The sequence below is a fragment of the Melanerpes formicivorus genome, unplaced genomic scaffold, assembly GCF_026170545.1.
Source record: "Melanerpes formicivorus ecotype bairdi unplaced genomic scaffold, bMelFor1.0.p_v2 SCAF_11, whole genome shotgun sequence".
Taxonomy (NCBI): domain Eukaryota; kingdom Metazoa; phylum Chordata; class Aves; order Piciformes; family Picidae; genus Melanerpes; species Melanerpes formicivorus.
The window spans coordinates 18319892-18339680 of NW_027142363.1; the positions used below are offsets into that span (position 1 = coordinate 18319892).

Here is a 19789-nt window from a genome sequence, read left to right on the forward strand (position 1 = left end):
TGCAGGTTTTCTACCCAGGTGATCTCCTTTAAATGCTGTTTCCTTTATTATGGCAGCACAGCAGCTTCTCCAAGTGCCCTTCTTTGTGTTTCCTGCTGCAGAATGGTTTGCCTTCAGAACAGAACCCATACGTCTTCAATGGTGATTTTGTGGACAGAGGGAAGAATTCTATGGAGATTCTTATAATCCTCTTTGCATTTCTTCTCATCTACCCCAATGATTTGCACCTGAACAGAGGAAACCATGAGGACTACATCATAAACCTGAGGTAGATTTTAGGGGGCAGTGTTTGGGTGGGGAGGAGTATCACTAGAAATTTTGGAGCTTTTGGATGATACTTTAGGCACTGTGATAGTCTAAAGCAAACATAATATTGTGTTAGTTACTCACCTGTAGCTTTGCATGCTCAGCATATGGTGGGGGGGGGAGGGCAAAGAACCACCTTGTTACACAGACACTTGAATGGCAGTCATTTCTGACCTGATTTCAATCCATTGAAGACAATGGGCTTAGTGCAGCCTCCAGAGTTTCAGCCCTGGGTAAAAAAGGATGGGTGGAAGTCTGATAATTTAGTTTAGAATTTGGCTTTTTCCATAGGTCAGAGTGCAGGGTCTTGTGTCTGGGTCAGGCCAATCCCAGGCACAGATCCAGGCTGGGTACAGAGTGGGGTGAGAGGAGCTCTAAAGAAAGAGCCTTGGGGGTGTTGGTTGGTGAGCAGCTCCCCAGGAGCCAGCAGTGCCCTCCTGCAGCCCAGCAGGCAGCTGTGTGCTGGGCTGCAGCCAGAGGAGTGTGGGCAGCAGGGCAAGAGAGGGGATTCTGCCCCTTGGCTCTGCTCTGCTGAGACCTCACCTCCAATTCTGCCTCCTCCCCAGCAGAAGGAGGATACAGAGCTGTTGGTGAAAGTCCAGAGGAGGCCACAAAGATGACAGACTGAGAGTGCTGGGGGTGTTCAGCCTGGAGAAGACTCCAGAGGGACCTTAGAACTGTTTCTCAATAGTTGAAGGGATCCTACAGGAAGGCTGCAGAGAGACTTTTCCTGAGGGTGTCCAGCGACAGGCCAAGGGGGAATGGTTTGAAATTGAGGCAGAGCAGGGTTAGAGTGGAGCTGAGGAAGAAGTTGTTGAGTGTGGGTGGTGAGAGTCTGGCACAGGCTGCCCAGGGAGGCTGTGGCTGCCTCGTCTCTGGGCCAGGTTGGATGAGGCCTTGATGAGCTGAGTCTAGTGGAGAGGTATCCCTGCCCATGGCAGGGGGGTTGGAGTAGATGATCTCTGAGGTTCCTTCCAACCTGAGCCATTCTAGGATCATGTTTAGCAGTGCTGCAGTTTGGTAGATTTGAAAGCTGAGAGTTAGGGTGTTGTGATAACACCACTTACACCAAAGATGTCTTGGTGTTACAAGAATGAGTTGTCCAAGTCCTTGTCCCTTGTGGGGGAAAAGCCATGACAGATGGCATTGTCTAATGCAGTTCAGTGGTTTAGGACAAAAACTCTGTGGAGGTTTTGTGGGAGTTTTTGCTCATGATCAGTGAGGTTCCTTTAAACTTTCTCTCCAGTATCTATTTCATTTGGATGTAAAAATCCCCAGTTGATGATTATTGGTTTGGATTCTGTTCCTGATCTCTGTACAAGAAATGGGTTTAACTGAGGGACTGAGAGACAGGGCAGAAGAGATCACATTTAAACTGAGACAAAAGGGCAGGAGAAAAAGAGGACTAGAACACTCCTGGCAAACACTGCAGTGCAGAAAACCATTCAGAAGGGGCAGACTGAAAATCAGTTCATGATGCTGTCCTATTTTCAGGTATGGCTTCACAAAAGAAGTTGTGAAGAAATACAAGGTAAGCTTCCTCCTCTTTCCTCGATGTTTGCTGTGTAGTCTTGCAGGTGTAAAATGCAACCTGTGCAAACAAGGAAACTTCCAACCAGTTTGTTGAAGTGTAGTACAAAATCACTTCTGTAGTGTGTGGAGTATCGGGGGAATACCTGACAACATTGTTAAGTGTTAGCCTTTTATGCTCAGAGATCTGTGGGATGAAAGTAAGATCCCTAAGGCCATTCAACAATGCAGAAAAAGGTGAACATGAAAGGGAAACATTAGGCAATCAAATGGCCCTACAGGAAATGTCAGATCTGTCCTCTTCAATGTTCCTATCAATGATCTGGATGAGGGCATTGAGGCACTCTCACTTTGCAGAGACACCAAGTGGGGTGGCTCTGTCCATCTGCTAAGGAAGCTTTACAGTGAGATCTGGACAGGTGAGCCCCATGGGCCAAGGCTTATTGGATGAGAGTCAACAAGGCCAAGTGCCAGGTCCTGCAAGTGGGTCACAACATCCCCATGGGGAGCTACACATGTGGGGATGTGTGATTGGAAAGCTGCAGCTCAGAGAGGGACCTGGGGATGTTGGTTGGCAGTCACTGACCATGTGTCAGCAGTGCCCAGGTGGCCAAAGAGGCCAAGGGTATGCTGGCTTGGATCAGAAATAATACTGTGGGCAGCACGGACAGGAGGTGACCATCCCCCTGTGCTCAGCACTGCTGAGGCCACACCTTGAGTGCTGTGTTCAGCTCTGGGCCGCTCACTCCAGGAAGGACATTGAGGAGCTGGAGCCTGTCCAGAGAAGGGCAATGAGGCTGGAGAAGGGCCTGGAGCACCTGGGCTACAAGGAGGGGCTGAGGGAGCTGGGGGTGTTCAGGCTGGAGAAGAGGAGGCTGAGGGAGACCTCTCTACAGCTCCCTGAAGGGAGGTTGGAGCAAGGAGGGGACAGCCTCTGCTCCTTGGTGGCAAGGGACAGGAGCAGAGGAAATGGTTCCAAGCTGCACCAGGGGAGGTTCAGGCTGGATGTTAGGAAATATTTCCTCCCTGGAAGGGCTCTCAAGCATTGGAATGTTCTGCCCAGGGTAGTGCTGGAGTCACCATCCCTGGAGGTGTTCAAGCAGTGTGTGGAGCTGGTGCTTGGGGACATGGTTCAGTGCTGACCCTGCAGTGCTGGGTTGAGGGCTGGACTGGATGATCCTGGAGGTCTCTTCCAGCCAGATTGTTTCTGTGAATGTGTTTGGCAGTGCTGCAGCTCACAGTGTCACCTGAATGGAAGTGCTCAGACAGGCTGTGGCAGACACATCAGCAAAATCTTTAGCTTAGAAGCAGCAGACTGTGGCAGAAACAGGATCTGATATCAGAGTATGTTTTCCAGGACCATGGCAAACAGATCCTGGGGCTTCTACGAGACATCTTTAGCTGGCTCCCCCTCGCCACTATCATTGATAGCAAAGTTCTCATCCTCCATGGAGGAATTTCAGACACCACAGATCTGGAGTTCCTGAATGCTCTTGAGAGAAATAAGGTAAGACATCATATCCATGTGGGGGAAGGGGTTTGTCCTCTCCAAAAAATTGAGCAATGCAATGCTGAGATCAGGTTGTTTGCACTGGGAAAGGAAATGGCTGCTGTTCAAAGTATGTAAGGGAAAAGCAGAAAAGAGTAAATTTTCTTTACAATCAGTGTTAACAAAGCTTCCAGCAAGTGTTGGGAACTGATTGTTTGGCTGCTGTAAAATAGTGTGAGTCTTTTGACTTTAAAACAGGTTAAAGCACTTTACATACCTCTTTCCTGCAGTGATGGTGCATTAGGTAGAAAGTTTGAGTCCTTCACTCTGAGGCATTTCTAAACCCTTTGGAAATCAGTCTGGCCTTATCTTTCCAGCACTACCTCTTGCCCTGGGGCTGTGCTTCTATCTGTTGTGTGGGGCAAGTTCTCCACCTGTGAAGCACTGCCTTGGCAGAATCTGAGCTTTGCACATCTTGGAGAGCCTTTCCAGCAGGATCAGACTTCAAGACTTGGCCTTAGGAAAAGAGGAATTCCTGCTTTTCAGAGATGGAGAAGACAGAAATGTTTTGGGGGGTGGTTTGTTTTCTGACAGCTCTTTCAGTCAGTAGAGAGCAATGTGGGATTTGGGCTCAATTGGAGCAACTAAACAGATGTCTGCTTGTGATCAGGCTGCTTAGACTCCTTGTAATCAATGGAGATCCTGGAGATCTGGTGGACATCCAGACCTGTTCACAGAAGCACCCTGCTGCCTAGGGATGTCCACTCTGGTCTCTGTCTGCCTGTGGAGAAAGTACCCTCCACCAGCCTCCTTTGGGTCTGATTCGTATCTGCCCACCTCACACTAATTCACAGCCCTGGTAGACCATGACAGATGGGCAGAAAATACCTGTGCTTAAGCCATGGTGTGTACTGTATGTGGAATCTAAAGATATTTCTCTCAGCCTTATGTTTTCTAACTGCCTCCAGCTCTGGTGTCCCCAGCATGAGAAGGACACAGAGCTGTTGGGAGTCCAGAGGAAGCCACAGAGATGATCCAAGGGCTGGAACAGCTCTGCTGTGAGCAGAGGCTGAGGGAGCTGGGGGTGTTCAGCCTGCAGAAGAGAAGACTCCAGAGGCACCTCAGAGCTGCCTGCCAGTACCTGAAGGGATTCTGCAGGAAGGCTGCAGAGAGACTTTTCCTGAGGGTGTCTGGAGACAGGACAAGGAGGGATGGTTTGAACCTCAGGGAGAGCAGGATTAGAGTAGACCTGAGGAAGTTCTTCAGTGTGAGGGTGGGGAGACTCAGGCACAGGCTGCCCAGGGAGGCTGTGGCTGCCTCCTCCCTGGGGGTATTGAGGGCCAGGCTGGATGAGGCCTTGAGCAGCTGAGTCAAGTTGAGAGGTGTCCCTGGGCATGGTGGGGAGGTTGGAGGAGATGATCTCTGAGGCTCCTTCCAGCATGAGCCATTCTAGGATTCTAATGCAGTAATGAATACTCTACAGGACAGTCAGGAATATCTGTTTCTTAAAGGTGTGAAGACAGACAATGAATACTTCAGGTCATGGAATCCAGGCTCCATGGGCTGTGCCACTATGCACTGAAATGAGCTGCTGAACTACAGATGTAGGTTTCTTAACTGTGAGCTGGGTCCTGCTCATGCTTTCACCAGGGCTGGGTTCAGTGTGTTACTGCTGCAGTAGCTGTGAAATGAAGAATTGCCAGGTCAAAGCTGCTGCCACAGGAGAGCCTTGCTAATGAGCCATGCATGGGTCACAGCTCAGGGCAATACCACTCAAGCCTAGCTGCTGTATTTTGTCACAGCTGGCAACTGCCAGGCCTCACATCCTGGTCAGTGCACTGGGGAATAGCCCAGTGGTTTGCATTTTGTTTTGCATCAATCCTTGTGTCTAAGAGTAGGATTTTTGTGTGTGTGTGTGTGTGTTAGGTTGTGCTTTTATTTTTTGCCCCAGAAATGAGCTAGTATGAGAAAACTTCATCTCCCTGGGAAGGAGTCTGCATTAATGAGCACTCATGGAGCCACAGCATGCAGCTCCACAGGTGCTGTGCATGCTGGAGGTTGATTGAACAATAAAAGGGCCTGACGTAATACTTTATCAGTTTCACTATTACCCTCCTGCCACTCAATTGATTTGAGCCAAGTGAACCTAGCAGCATGCTCCAGTAGTAGGTGCAGTTTCACCATCAGTGTAGGTGAATATTTTGAGGTTCTAGTGAAGGTAGGCACTGAAGTGTCACCCCTGAGTCCAGACCATACTCACTGTATAGCAAGAACTTATGAGTGGCTGTGGCTTGGAAGGAGTCAGTGTCTGGGCAGGGATGTGAGAGCAGCTCTGAAGAGGCTGCTCCCTGATAGAAAGCAAAGCCTCTGCAAGTGCCAAACCAAATATATCATTGTGGTGTAGTTGGTACTTGTGTTTAGGGTCTGTAGGGCTGGGGTGAAACAGCAAAGGCTGCTGGCCACTAGAGAATTTGCTGCAATGCTTGCTTTAGGATTGACTCGAGAGTCAAAATGTGCTCTTCAGGCTCTAGTCTTATTAGAGATCACTCTGTTAAACTATTTGCTACACAATCAGATTATTTTTTTAATTACTAAAGCTTTATTTCATACTGAACTTAATCTAATGTGGCTAAAGAGTGGCTCCTAGGGATGTCCTTCTAAGATGACTGCACGCCACTGATTCTCATATGGACCACTTCTGTAGTCATTCATGACCCTTTATGGTGTCCAGTTCTGAAGCCCTCAGCATAGGAAGGACATGGACCTGATGGAGCAGGTCCAGAGGAGGGACATGAACATGGTCAGGGGGTTGGAGCACCTCTGCTACAAGAACAGACTGAGAGCTGAGGGTGTTCAGCTTGAAGAAAAGGCTCCAGGCAGACCTAATAGCAGCCTTCCAGTACCTGAGGGGGGCTACAAGAAGGCTGCAGAGACTGATCTCAAAGGCCTGAAGGGATGGGACAAGAGGCAATGGTTTGAAATGAGAGCAGAGCAGATGGAGATTGGCTGTGAGGAACAAGTTCTGCACCAGGAGGCTGCTGAACACTGCAGCAGGTTGCCCAGGGGAGGGAGTTGAGGTCCCATCCCTGGAGCTATTCAGGGTCAGGCTGGACAAGGCTGTGAGCAACCTGCTCTGGTGGAGGATGTCCCTGATGAGTTCAGAGGGGCTGGACTGGATGACCTTTGGAGGTCCCTTCCAACCCAAACCATTCTATGATTCTGTGAAACACCTGTAGCTTCCACCAAAGCTGTGAGCTGAGGGCACTGCAAGAGTTGGGTGTATCAGCAGAGAGGGAACTGTGAGCCTTGCTGCTGGTATCTCTGTGTTGTTTGTATGTCCTGGTAACCATGTCCATTTTTATATTTCAAGCTGAAGTCTTTGATGCGGCCACCAAAGTCAGCACCAGACAGACAGGACCAAGGGAAGGAGGGAATTCCCACAACCAGAGCCAGTAAGCATACTGCCAACCAGAAAACACAGCACAGCTCTTCAGCAGGCTCTGCTGAGCCTTCAGCTTCAAGTTTGTCTCCAGACCCTGCCCTCAAGGAATGGAAACAGGTAGGTGACACTGAAGAGACTGATACCCAGTGCCTCCTGCCAAACCCAGCAGGTGCTCTGTTCAGTCAGGCAGTGTCATTACATCTGAGGGAGCACCATGGACCATGATAGGTTGGGGACTGACCTGTTGGTGAGCAGTGCAAAGAGGGACCTGAGAGTCCTGGTGGATGGAAGGATGCCCCTGAGCCAGCAATGGGCCCTGGTGGCCAAGGACATCCTGGGGTGCATTAGAAGGGCTGTGGTTAGTAGGTCAAGAGAGGTTTTCCTGCCCCTCTGCTGTGCCCTGGTGAGGCCACATCTGGAATCTTGTGTCCAGTTCTGGGCCTCTCAGCTCAAGAAGGACCCCAGGAAACTGCTTGAGAGTCCATCCCAGAGCCACAAAGATGCTGCAGGCAGTGGAACATCTCCCTGTGAGGCCAGGCTGAGGGAGCTGGGGCTTGGAGCAGAGGAACCTGAAGGCTGCTCTCATTGCTGGGGATAGAGATGTGCAGGGCAGTGTGGGGAGGAGGGAGCCAGGCTCTGCTCAGAGATGTCCAAGGATAGCAGAAGGGGCACTGGGTGCCAGCTAGAGCAGAGCAGGTGCCACAGGAACAGAAGGGAAACCTTTTTCCTGGTGAGGGTGTGAGAAGCCTGGAGCAGGCTGCCCAGAGAGGTTGTGGAGTCTCCTTGTGTGGAGGCATTGCAAAGCCAGCTGGATGTGTTGCTGTGTGAGCTGCCCTGCCCTCTGGCAGGGGGCTTGGGCTGGATGCTCTATGGAGGTCCCCTCCAACCCCTCACATTCTGTGAACTGTCTTTTCTTAAGCCTTCCGTTATTCATGGGGGGCAGACTTGCCAACTTTAGTTCTCTGGATGCTTTTTGCAGCTCTGGTCATACAGGCTTGTGATTTCCTACCTCCCAAACACCATTTACCCCGAGTTTTCTTTTCTTAGCCATCAGGAAGAAACTGCTCAGTATGAGATGTTTGCTTGCCCTCAAGTGGTTGGATCTGTTGGTACAGAGGTGGCTGTCAAATAGGTCAGCCTGAAATTGTCAGTGCTAAGAGTAGCTTTTTTTAGCTGTGGTTTTGGCAGCTGAATGCTGAAACTATCCCCCAAAAAAACCCAACACCTGAGACCTACAGGCTGATTACTCAAGAGTGGGAGGTTTTTGTCCTCTAGCTGTTTATTTTCCTCTTGGAATATTCAAGGCAGCACAGAGCTGTTGTCATGCTGCCATTTAATAAGGGCTGATAATTTGCAAAGCTTCATTTGCACAGCACTTTAGGAGCACAAAACTGAATTTTATGTTTCCTCTCCTGAGTTTGTCTTCAGACAACTGATTTAAGGGACGATAAAGGCAAAGGCAACTCTTGTCATCTTTACAGCAGCCACTCCCAAGCCTAGCTGAGGTAAAACCACTGAGCCATGTGGTTATCAGGTCTGTGCTGGGACACACAAACCCCTCTCACACCCCTACCCAAAGCAGGCAGCTTTTGCTCTCTTTGAAACAGCCCAGGTGCCATTCCCTGAGATGGGAAACCACAGCTATAAAAGGAAGTGTGTTGCTGAAATGGTATTTCACCTGAGATAAGTTCAGGCAAAATCTAGACAATGTTTCATTAGGGAAAGGAGAACTGAAGTTTCAGCCCTTAGAGTGTCCTGCTGGAAGGAAGAAAACACAGGACCCCTTAGTTAACTCAGGTGTTGTCCTGTGGAGCTCTTGGTATGGTCACTACTTCAGACAACCATGGGCACTCAGTCCTTGCCTGCTATCAGTCCTCACCTGCTTGACTTTGCTCATTATAGACCCTTGACATTCTGTGGAGTGATCCAAGAAGCCAGAATGGCTGCACACCAAACAAGTGTCGAGGAGGAGGTTGTTACTTTGGTCCTGATGTCACTGCCAAGCTTTTTGAAAGGTATAATCTGAAGATGCTCATCAGGTCTCATGAATTCAAGCCTGAAGGTTATGAGATCAGTCATGATGGGAAGGTAAGATGTTCCCATGTTAAACACAATTCTCCTGTGACTTACTTTCACTGGGAAAGCCACAGTAAAGTGCTCTGCAAACTTAACTGGGGGAAAAAAAAATAATGACTTCTTTAAACTGGACTTGGGGGAACTGTGTGCAAGGTAGGTGTCAGAACAAACCACAGACTTCTGATAAAGCTCTTCACAGCTTCAGGCAGCCAGGACTTGCTCGTGTGAAAACAGGTGAACAAAACCTCCAAGGAGAGGTATGAGGAAGTACAGTGCAAGAGATGGTCTGAGGCTCCACAAGCCTTTTAACTGAATGATTGCTCTTCTGGCCCTGCTTTCTGACAGGCCAGCAGGAACCCTGAAAAACAGATCCAGCTTAGAAAGAGGTTTCTGGTGAGGCCTTGAGCAGCTGAGTCTAGTTGAGAGGTGTCCCTGCCCATGGTGGGGAGGTTGGAGAAGGACCTGGGAGTCCTGGTGGGTAAAAAGTTCTGCATGGGACAGCAATGTTCCCTGGTGGCCAAGAAGGCCAGTGGGATCCTGGGATGCAGTAAGTGTGTCCCAGCAAATCCAGGAAGGTTCTCTTCCCCTCCCCTGGAATATTGCATCCAGTTCTGGGCTCCCCAGTTCAGGAAGGACAGGGATCTGCTGGAGAGAGTCCAAAGGAGGGCTGCAAGGATGCTGAAGGGACTGGAGACTGCCTGGTGAGGAGAGGCTGAGAGCCCTGGGGGTGGTTAGTCTGAAGAAGAGAAGACTGAAATAGCATTTAATGTTTATCAGTAGCTGAGGGCTGGTTGTCAAGAGGGGGGGGAGACAGGCTGTCCTCAGCTGCACCCTGGGACAGGGCAAGGGGCAATGGATATGAACTCCAGCACAGGAGGTTCCAGCTCAACATGAGGAGGAAATTCTTCCCTGTGAGGCTCCCAGAGCCCTGGAGCAGGCTGCCCAGAGGGACTGTGGAGTCTCCTTCTCAGAAGACTTTCAAGACCCATCTGAATGTGTTCCTGTGTGACCTGTGCTGAATTCTATGGTCCTGCCCTACCAGGGGGGTTGGACTAGAAGATCTTCAGAGATCCCTTCCAACCCCTAACATCCTGTGAGCCTGTGATCTCTGAGGTCCTTTCCAACCGGAGTCATTCTGTGATCAAACAGCAAATTCTAGCACACTGCCCTCTGAAGTTCTGAAGGCTCAAAATGTGTGAGCCATGTAGTGAACACCACAGCTGTTGACCTCTGTTTTTCTATGTATGCTTAATGCGGGAGCTGGCCTGGTTTGTGTAAGGTCATTTCAGACAGGAGCCCCGAGGAGAGCTGTTCCACCAACACAGTGTCTTTGTTTCCCACGAGCAGGTCATCACTATCTTTTCTGCCTCTAACTATTACGAAGAGGGGAGCAACCGTGGGGCTTACATCAAGCTGACTCCCGAGCTGACTCCTCGCTTCGTGCAGTACCAAGTCAGCAAGCAGACGCGCAGGCAGAACCTGCGCCAGAGGTACAGCTCTCTGCACTCCCAGGGTGCTGCCCACAAAGATAGGGTCCCCTCTTTACCTTGTTCTCCTTTGGCTTTTTGCTTGGTAATATAAAAGTTAATCCAGTAGATAGGGCTGCTGTTGGAGAGAGTCTAGATCTAGAAGAGGGCACAAATATGCTCCAAGGGCTGGAGCAGCTCTGCTGTGAGCACAGGCTGAGGGAGCTGGGGGTGTTCAGCCTGGAGAAGACAGAGCTGCCTTCCAGTACCTGAAGGGATCCTGCAGGAAGGCTGCAGAGGTACTTTCCTGTTGCTGGACACCCTCAGGAACAAGGGGGAATGGTTTGAAGCTGAGGCAGAGCAGGGTTAGACTGGAGCTGAGGAAGAAGTTCTTCAGTGTGAGGGTGGCGAGAGTCTGGCACGGGCTGCCCAGGGAGGCTGTGGCTGCCTCCTGCCTGTGGATGTTGAAGGCCAGGCTGAATGAGGCCTTGAGCAGCTGAGTCTAGTTGAGAGGTGTCCCTGGACATGGTGGGGAGCTTGGAGATGATCTGAGGTTCCTTCCAACCTGAGCCATTCTAGGATTAAGCTCCCAAAGGTAATTGGATGCAGTAAATGGTTAGAACAGGCAATTGTCAGGACTCATAAAGGGCTTGTGCCTGTCCTGTCTGTATTAAGGCTGCAGTGTTAACCTGGACAAACCACGTTATGATGCGAGTCTAAAAAGGTTCCCATGAGTGCTTTGCCATGCCTAGCACTGTGGTCAGATTGAATAGAGCAAAGGAGCTTGGAATGTTCTCCATCATCTCCCAAGTTCCCATTATTCTGAAGGGGTTTTGCTTGGTTCATTGGCTTGGGTTTTTTTTTTTTCTCTCCCCCCGTGTTGCCATTTATAATGACTCTAAACATAGTACAGCTTCAAGGATACAAGAATTTGATGATGAATGTTGAAAAGTATAAAATAAGAGGATTTAAATCCTTTAATAACCTGCTCTACATTTTTTCCCTTCTCCTAGGGTAGGTACAATTGAATCCTCTGCTTTGAAGTCCTTACGAGAGAAGATTTATGCCCACAGGTCTGAACTCACCCATGCCTTTGCACAGTATGACCACAACGGCACAGGTAACTTCACCTTTCTCTCCAGCTGCCACCAGGGGGAGAGCAGCTGCTGGGTGCCTGGGGGCAGGGGATACAGACCCAACGGTCCTGCCTGCCACTGTAAAGCTGGAGGGCAGCAAAGGCAGCTGATCTTGTGTCCTTGACTGCAGAGGAAGATGTTAGCAAGTTCTTAGCCCCAGGAAACAACCTGAGGGGACAAAGCTTTAGGGAGAAGAAATCAGTTGAAACGCCTTGGCAGGTAAGGAAATGGTGTTTGTAGGGCAGAGAGTTCAGGCTCCAGAAGCTACAACAGTTGTGACAGGAACTGGTGTCTCAGGTGAGAGGGAACTGGTCTCCTGCATCTGGGTGATAGCTGAGGAAAGCTGCCTGGCTGTGCCACTACAAGACACACACTCATCCATCAGCTGAAGAGAATTCAGTGGCAAATTGATACATGAACCTTTTACCAGAGAGCAAGGAGTTGATGGTTTCTAGCAGAAATAATACCACCTTTCTTCACTTCACTGGCTTGCCACCTGTGCTCCTAGAAGGGCAATCAGGAGAGTCACTCTTTGGCCACTGACCAGCCATTTCACAGATTTCTGTCTTGTTGGGTTTTCAGCCACACTCCCTAGTTGCAGCTCAGCTCAAACCTGGATTTTTCAAAAGGTATGAAAACATGCTGAGCAGCATCATAGCATCACAAAGTTGTTGAGTTTAGAGAGGATCTTTAGAAACATCTACTCCACCTCTCCTGTTCATTGTTCTGAGGGGTTTCAGCCCAAGAAAAGGAGAAAAATCTTTCTTAACCATGGCAGAAGGCATGCTGGTGACTGCTGGGTGTTGTCAGCTGCCACTTGTAACCATGGACTGACTCCTCCTGGCAGGCACCATTCCTGTCAATGACTGGGCTGCAGCCATGGAGTCTGTCCTGCAGCTGGACCTGCCCTGGAGGATGCTGCGCTCTCAGCTGGCACAGATCAGCCCAGATGGAGAAGTTGACTTCATGTCCTGTTTTTATGATTTGAAAATAAGTCAACCTATAAAAGAGGTAAGGAGGAAAATTTGCCTCCTTGCAAACCTTGGAGGAAGAGCTTTCGGTGCAGCTTGAGGCACAAGGGAGTGGTTTGTCCAATCAGGCAGAAAGTGACAGATAACGAGTTGCTGAGCTTCCTTTTATAGTCAGTGAAGGGAAGTGAGCAGTGCTAGGCTACAAAATCTCATTCCCTGCTAAGGTAGATGCTTAAAATAGATTGGATGAATCACAAGTTCTAACTGCCTCTTACTTTCCCTCAAGGGCAGCTGAGGGATGTGACAAAACCTGCCCCAAAGCGCCCAATCCTCTCTTGGAAATGAGCTTTTCAATAGGGCTCCAGAGCCAAATCAGGCACCCGGAGGAGGGAGTTCCCAGTTGTAGCTGGACTTCTTTATGTGTTTAATGGCAGCTGAGGTCCTCTGCAGAGCCCAGTTGTTAGGCAGTGGCTGCACAGTGCTTTGGTACTTAGCTGCTGCCACCATTTTTCTACAGAGCAGAGCAGCTTTCTGGGAGTGTCTGGCAGCCAGCCTCTTCCCCAGATTATCCCTGTTTCTACAAATAATTACTGAAGGTAGGAGGTGTGAAGGGCTCCTTCTCTCCCTGCCCTGCCATCTGAAAGTGACAGATTTTAGCTGTTACTCCTCAGGGCAAGACACAAAACTGTCATTCCAGAGAACTCAGGCATACAGATTTAACAAACCCCCAAACACTTGACAAGTTGAAGGGGGAAAACAGCTCAAGGTAGTACAGATTCTGCTGGCTAGACTGATTCAAACCCAACAGCTGAATGGCTTCCTGTATGTGACTTCAACCCCAGGCTCAGCCAGCATTGGTGGAAACACTGTGCAGATACAGAAAGGATCTGGAGATCATCTTTAACATCATTGACAAGGATCACTCAGGTAAGTCCAGCTCAGGCTAGCGCACTGCACCAGCTCTGGGGAGCTCACACTGCTTATCTCCCCTCCCCCCCCAGGCTTCTAAATTTCAGAGGAGCCAGAGGTGATGTCATTTTCCCAGCTTAGGGAAGACTGTCAGGCTGTACCCATATAAGGGGCAGTACAGAGAGGAAAAAAAGTCTCTCATATCCCAGCTCCAGTCTGGCTTCTCTCCTTCAGAGGATTTTTCTCTCTTCCACTCCAAGTCAGCATTTACTGCTTGCTCAGTTTCACTGTTGGAAACTTTAGATCATTAGCTGAGAGAAAAATTCACACTTCAGCCCTAGGTTGACAGAACAACCCCAAGCCACAGGAGGCAGGGAACTTTCTTGCCCTGAAGGCAGGTGGATGTGTGCAGGAAGGGGAAACAGCCCTGGCAAAAAAAACCAAAACAAAAAGCAACTTGCTGTCTGTCTCCTTCAGGTCTGATTTCTCTTGAGGAGTTTGGCCAGATGTGGAAACTCTTCACTTCTCACCTGGGGATTGATGTATGTGATGAGTCCATTGACAAGTTAGTCCTCAGCATAGACTACAACAAAGATGGCCACATTGACTTCAATGAATTTCTAGAGGCCTTTCATGTGGTTCATAGACTAGAGAAAAAGGCAAACTCATGAGAGGGCAGAACTTCCTGGGGGCTGCCTTGGAAGCTCCTCACCTTGCTGGCCTTGGTCAGAGGCAGCCCAGGCTCCAGCCCGACAAACAATAACCACGCTCCTGGAGAGGGTGAGCATTGTGGTCACTCTGCAAGCCTTGCTCTGGATGAGACAGAAGAGATAAACCCCACTGCTTACTGTAATCTTATTACTCTCACTGCCACATCAGCACCTTACAATTTATCCTCCCCCTTGGTGGCTTCTCCCCCATCAATCCAAACTAGGAACACTGCCAAGGTCACACCTACAGCCCCGTGGGAAGAGAAATTTTGGTGTGTTTCTTCCAGCAGTCCTTAGTGACAGCTGAAGAACAGCATTGATGACCCCCAAGGAACATATCAGACCCTCCCTCACCATCTAGTGGGCAAGGCAGAGGCTGGCTGCAGGCTGTCCAGTCAGAGAGGCAAACCACCCTTGCATGATGCAGTGGAATTAAAAGCATTCCAGGTCCTGTCCTCCTTGAAGTTTACAGAAACAGCTTGCAGGACCTTAGCTGGAAGCACTACATTTCCTCTTGCCACTGGTTACTGCTCCCTGTCTTTGCTGGGCTGTGGAGCTCAGAAATACTCCTAACTCATCACCTAAATCCATAGCATGCTGATGATGTAACAGGGGAGAGATGGCAAAATAAAACTTCAGCTTTCACCCTCACCTGGAGCTGTGGTGTCTGTCTGTCCTTCAGTACCAACACCACCCTTTTCCTGAAAATAAACTGCATTTCTTTAAAGCAGAGAGAGAAGGCAGAAGAGCAAACAAACTTGGATATTACTGATAGTATTGTGGAGTCTCCTTCTCTGGAGCCTTTCCAAACCCACCTGGATGCATTCCTGTGCAGACCACCCTCTGTGACCCTGCTTTGGCAGGAGGATTGGACTTGATCTCTTGAGGTTCCTTCCAACCTCTAGCATATTGTGATATTGTGAACCTACCCCTGCACAGAATTAAGCACAAATTCTTTACCAAGTAAGCTGAGAAATTCTGGAATTGAGGTTTTGGAACACAGCAAGAACCCAGTGCTTCCCACCAGACCCCAAGCCAATCTTCCCATCCCTGCAGGTATCACCCCAGCTACTCTTGTTGGGGAGAGCAGCAAGAGCTGGGCTCCATTCTCTTGCCTTACATTCTGAATGCAACACACTTGATGTAAAGTGAAGTGCAGCCAGGTCAGAAGCCTTCTGAGAGCAGCATTGCCTCCTTCAGCTGCAGTTAATACAGGAAGAGCTGTTTGGGCAGGAAAAGGTTCCAGCCCAGCCAGTCTTTAACCTCCCATGGCAGCAGATGAGCTAAGGCAAGGAGCTAGGTTTTATTTCATTACAGCAATCAATGTACAAACAAAAGCAGCCTGCCCAGTCTGGCAGCACACAACCTAAGAGCAGCCCCAGTCCTGCTGTCTTGTTGGTTTTCTTCACTTGCTTTTTCTACAAGTTAATACAAAATAGTTCTCCAGAAGTATTTTGTAACTTGACAGAAGAATGAAAAGCAAATACACCCCAAGGGGAACGTGACAGCACAGCTCTGGAGCCCTCCTCTGCTAGCACCAACACCTTGTGTCCCCTCCACCAAAAAACAGGAGAAAGCCAGGGAAGTGCAGCAGGAAGTGGGTGCTCACCCACATGGCTGACAGCCTCCAGCTTCAACGTTGGCCCCTTGCACCAGGCTCCTGAAGCTGCTCCAGTGGGAGGCTGAGGGATGCTCACCTTGGGACGGATCACTGCAGGAGAGGGGATGCAGAGGTGGAGTCACAGCACTGAGCTTCGCTGGGCTGGAGGTGAGAAGAGGCTTTCCAGGGTGCTGCACTGAAGAATGGTTGGAGCTGAGTCACTGAGCCTTTCTGGGAAAGAAAACACCTCCCCTGTCAGCTGCTAGCAGCACACAGGAGCCCCCTGACCCCTAACAGAAGCAGGGGAGGTGACAGGGGGAGTAGCTGTGAAAGATGTCATGGCAAGAATAAGAGCCACTTGAGACTCAAACTGGGAGTGGGAAGGAGCCCAGATACTTGTCCTTAAACCCAAGCTGTTCAAGCTGAAGCACTTCTCCCGTAACCCCTAATCTTGGGCTTTTTAGCCCACAGTTTTATGCAGCAGCTACTTAATGTCACAGCTGTGAGCAAAGCTTTGAGCAGGGATGAATCAGCCTGCAGCTGCATGTCAAAAGCCCTGCCCTACAGGTACAGATGCCACTGCTTTGGGCATCTTGGTGTCTCTTACTTCATGGGCAAATCTGCTCCTACCTCCACATCACACTAGAAGGCTCCCACTTTACTGTTGCCAGAGTCCTGCAGTGCTCTGTGCATGCAGGGTTGCAGCCCAGGTGTTTTGCTACCCTCCACAGGAAGTAACCAAACAGTTTCAGAGCTGCACAGCTCACCTTACCCTGCCAGGAACAAGCAGTGCTCCTTCCCTGAGAAACGAGGCCATGATCAGCAGGGCAGAAGCCAGGCAGATTTTGTACCCCAAACGTTAAGTTTTCACGTGTAGGAAGCGCAGCCAAGGGAGATGGAAGCTGCTTTTGCGCTGGCTAGTTTGACAACCTCCTGTTCTTTGCAGCAGGGAGCGGGAAACAGCCAGGAGGCAGCAAGCAGGGAGGGCACTAGCCCAGAGTAGCTGGGCTGCAGCCAGTGTGTGCTCCGAGATGGACACAGCTGATGACCCTGGCCACTGACCTCTGCCAGCCCCATGCCTGGCTGCCCTCATGGCTGTGCAGTTGCTTCTGCCCCACAGCTGCAAACTGTTTAGGGCAGCAGACTGGAGAGCCCAGGTCTCAGGTGGATCTATTTTAATTGCCTAACACCCTTTTTTCTGAGGCACTGAATCTGCTCACCTTTGCCTGCTTCCCATAAACAACTTCCCAGGGACTTGAGGTTGGCCTCTGTTGGCTCCCTGGGGACACCTGACAGCCAAGTGCAGCCTCTGCCAGTTAGCTCAGCCCTGCACAGGTATTTTAACTGGGAGCATCCTCCCAGTGCTGGCTCTGCTTTGCACCAGCTGAACAAGCAGGGCACTCTGCCAAACCTCATTTGCTTCACTGGGAGTCACCTTCCAGAGCAAACCTAAACAGGGATGGTTCTTTGGGCTGAGCACTAACACAGCAGCAAGCTGCAGCTGTGCCTGACCTGGAGGAAGCCCAAGTTTCCCTTCCATTGGCCTTGTGTTTCAGAAGCCTTTACCACCTTCCCTCTTCAAATTACCACATCAATGCTTTGCAAGTACTGTGCTCCTTGTGAAAATTGATGGTGGTGATCATAAATACACCAAACCCAAGGGCATTCCCAATTAAAGATACCATGAATACTCCCAACAAGAGAAAAACACAAGTGTTAAGAAATGTCCAAGTCTGTTTGGACCTAGGCTCAGTTCCTTTAGACTGCAGCTGCACGAAAAACCCAACTGCACCACCCTTCTTGTTTCTGAAAACAAGATCACACTTGTAGGTAAAGCACACTAAATAAAGGAAGATCCTGAGAGGGAATCATTTTGTACCTCTCTCAGCCTGAGAGTCAAGAAAAGCAAAGATAGCTGCCACTGCTGCCATCTCCTGGGATGCTGCACAGAGCAGGAAGCATCGCACAGGCTCTTGTGTGCTCACACTGCACTGTCACATCTGCCTGAAGCTAGACAAAGGATTCTGCTTTCATTTAGTGGGAACCAAGCTAAGTGATCTCTCACAACAAACCATCCTGAAGGCAAAGCCATACAAGACAGGCACCATGCCAATAAAATGACTTCCACCTCTTACTGCTAATTGCACCTAATCTGTAGGTTTATAGCAACCCCCCAGCTTTCAGGCTGGTTAGTACAGTGTGTGCCCCTCAGAGCACCCCGGCTAAGGGCTCCTGTGCCCCCCATGGGCTGCCAAACCCTCCTGGTCTCTGCAAAAAAAACATGAAACCACCTTCTGAGGCGTCCCACACCTTTACCCTCCTAAGCAGTGCCCAGACATTGCTAGAGCAGCAGCAGCTCTGCAGAGGGGCAGGGTGCTGTGGCCGCTGCAAGCTTAGCCTGCCCAGCAGCACTTGGACACTGCCTTCCTTTCATCAAGGCTGTTCAGCTATCTGTGTAAAACCAGAACACAAACCAATTCATTCTCCACAGCACCACATTTCCACCCCCCCTGGTTTTCAAACACTCTAAAAATGGCTTACTTCTGATTTGAACAGCACAGAAAATGCTTCCTTTGTACAGGCCAGAGCTACTCTCCCCTTTTACCTGGGCAAGCCAGAATCATTCTGATCCTCTCTGCTTGCACACCTCCACCACTGCTGAGCTCAGTTGCAATGGCCAAGGAGCCAGTTCCCTGCAGGACACCATATCCCTGGGAGCAGCTGCAGAACTGGTTCCCAGTGGAGTGATTCAAGGCACAGGCAGGAACCTGGGAGCTGTCCAAGGGGACACTTCCAGGCAGCCCATCCCTAACCACCATTTGAAATGCATGACTTTAAATTAAAAAGGACAACAAAAACAAAGGAAGGAACAAAAAAGAAACATCAAAGCCTTCCCTAAAGCCCTGCCGTGCTGAGAGGGTGGTAATGATGACATTCTTAACTCTGAGGCTCTTTGCAAGGGAAAGGATCAGAAGACTTGGAAAGGTGCTGGAGTGGAGGAGGTTTTTCTTGCTCCATTCCCAGGAGAGGATTACAGGCATAAAACCATCACCCTGGAGAAGCTGCAGGCTGCAGAGTTTGCCTCCAGAGCCCTGGGGCTGCAAGGAAATAAGCTTCTTTGTCCAGGTTAAAGGCAGACATCTTCCTGAGAGAGGCTCTGCTCTCACCTCAGTGGGACCTTTGTCTCTACTGGTGTCTGCCCTGCAATGACAGATGCCAGTGAGATGGGAACCAGTATAAATGTTTACCAGGAACATCAGCTGCTTAGTTCAAGTTCTTCCTCTACTTTACATCTCCTTGGGTGGCTCACACTGTGCACTGGTGCTTCACAGTGATGTGAATTTACACACAGCAGGAGAAAAATTAATGACTTCCATCACTGCCCTTGTTTGGGAGACTTTTATGCCTGAGATCCAGCTCCCTCGTTTTATTATGCCTTTTGATCTCCACAGAGTAATCCCTTTGCCTCTTGGCAGAGCTGAATAATTCTTGCTAATTTCATGTGAATTACACTTGGGGCAGAATGAGCCTCATTGTTTGTTATTTCTTGCACACTCTCCTCTCTTAGAACCAGGCCAAATTCCACCTACCTGTCCCCTGCAGGTACACCACAACTAGTGTGGAAGGCTGAGGTAGTGCACAGCACACAGACATGCAGCAGCTAAACCAGAGGCTTATGACAGGAAAATGGGAGCAGGAAAGATCTTCTGAGCCTTCCCCTCACTGCATGAGGCATCCCTCACTGCATGGCACAGCCTGTGCTAGGCAGGAAGTCGTGCAAATAAATAATGATGGCTTTTGTCAGGTATGTCATGGTGCCATAGGCCCCACTGGGAGCACTGTCATAAAAGAAGTGGCAAATGCCTGTGGCCACATCCTTCTCCAAGATCCTGCCTGTAGCTCCAAAGGATTTCTGGAAAGACACAAGCAGAGAAGCAGGGAAGTCAGAGATGCATGTTCATTGGAAAATCCTTGCCAGATTGTGATCATGGAATCACAGAATGGCTCAGGTTGGAAGGGACCTCAGAGGTCATCTCCTCCAAGCTCCCCACCATGCCCAGGGACACCTCTCAGCTCCACTCAGCTGCTCAAGGCCTCATCCAGCCTGGCCTTCAACACCCACAGGCAGGAGGCAGCCACAGCCTCCCTGGGCA

The 19789-nt window shown here is 49.8% G+C and overlaps 2 protein-coding genes across 7 annotated transcripts in view; one reads left to right on the top strand and one right to left on the bottom strand.

Moving 5' to 3' along the window:
* PPEF1 (protein phosphatase with EF-hand domain 1) overlaps positions 1-14060 on the top strand; it is a 54997-nt gene extending 40937 nt beyond the window's left edge. For both annotated transcript variants that reach the window (XM_068144738.1, XM_068144737.1), the window contains 10 exons: positions 102-268; positions 1801-1837; positions 3194-3343; positions 6696-6884; positions 8670-8855; positions 10191-10333; positions 11323-11429; positions 12293-12456; positions 13259-13343; positions 13803-14060. In XM_068144738.1, coding sequence (XP_068000839.1) covers positions 102-268; positions 1801-1837; positions 3194-3343; positions 6696-6884; positions 8670-8855; positions 10191-10333; positions 11323-11429; positions 12293-12456; positions 13259-13343; positions 13803-13996 — 1422 coding nt within the window. In that variant the 3' untranslated portion in view covers positions 13997-14060. The remainder of the gene's footprint in view (positions 1-101; positions 269-1800; positions 1838-3193; positions 3344-6695; positions 6885-8669; positions 8856-10190; positions 10334-11322; positions 11430-12292; positions 12457-13258; positions 13344-13802) is intronic.
* A 593-nt stretch (positions 14061-14653) lies between these two features.
* PHKA2 (phosphorylase kinase regulatory subunit alpha 2) overlaps positions 14654-19789 on the bottom strand; it is a 46659-nt gene continuing 41523 nt past the window's right edge. For 2 of the 5 annotated variants that reach the window (XM_068144734.1, XM_068144735.1), the window contains one exon: positions 14654-19548. In XM_068144734.1, the coding sequence (XP_068000835.1) occupies positions 19375-19548 (174 nt within the window). In that variant the 3' untranslated portion in view covers positions 14654-19374. The remainder of the gene's footprint in view (positions 19549-19789) is intronic. The other 3 variants (XR_010988101.1, XR_010988102.1, XM_068144736.1) reach the window with 3 other exon arrangements.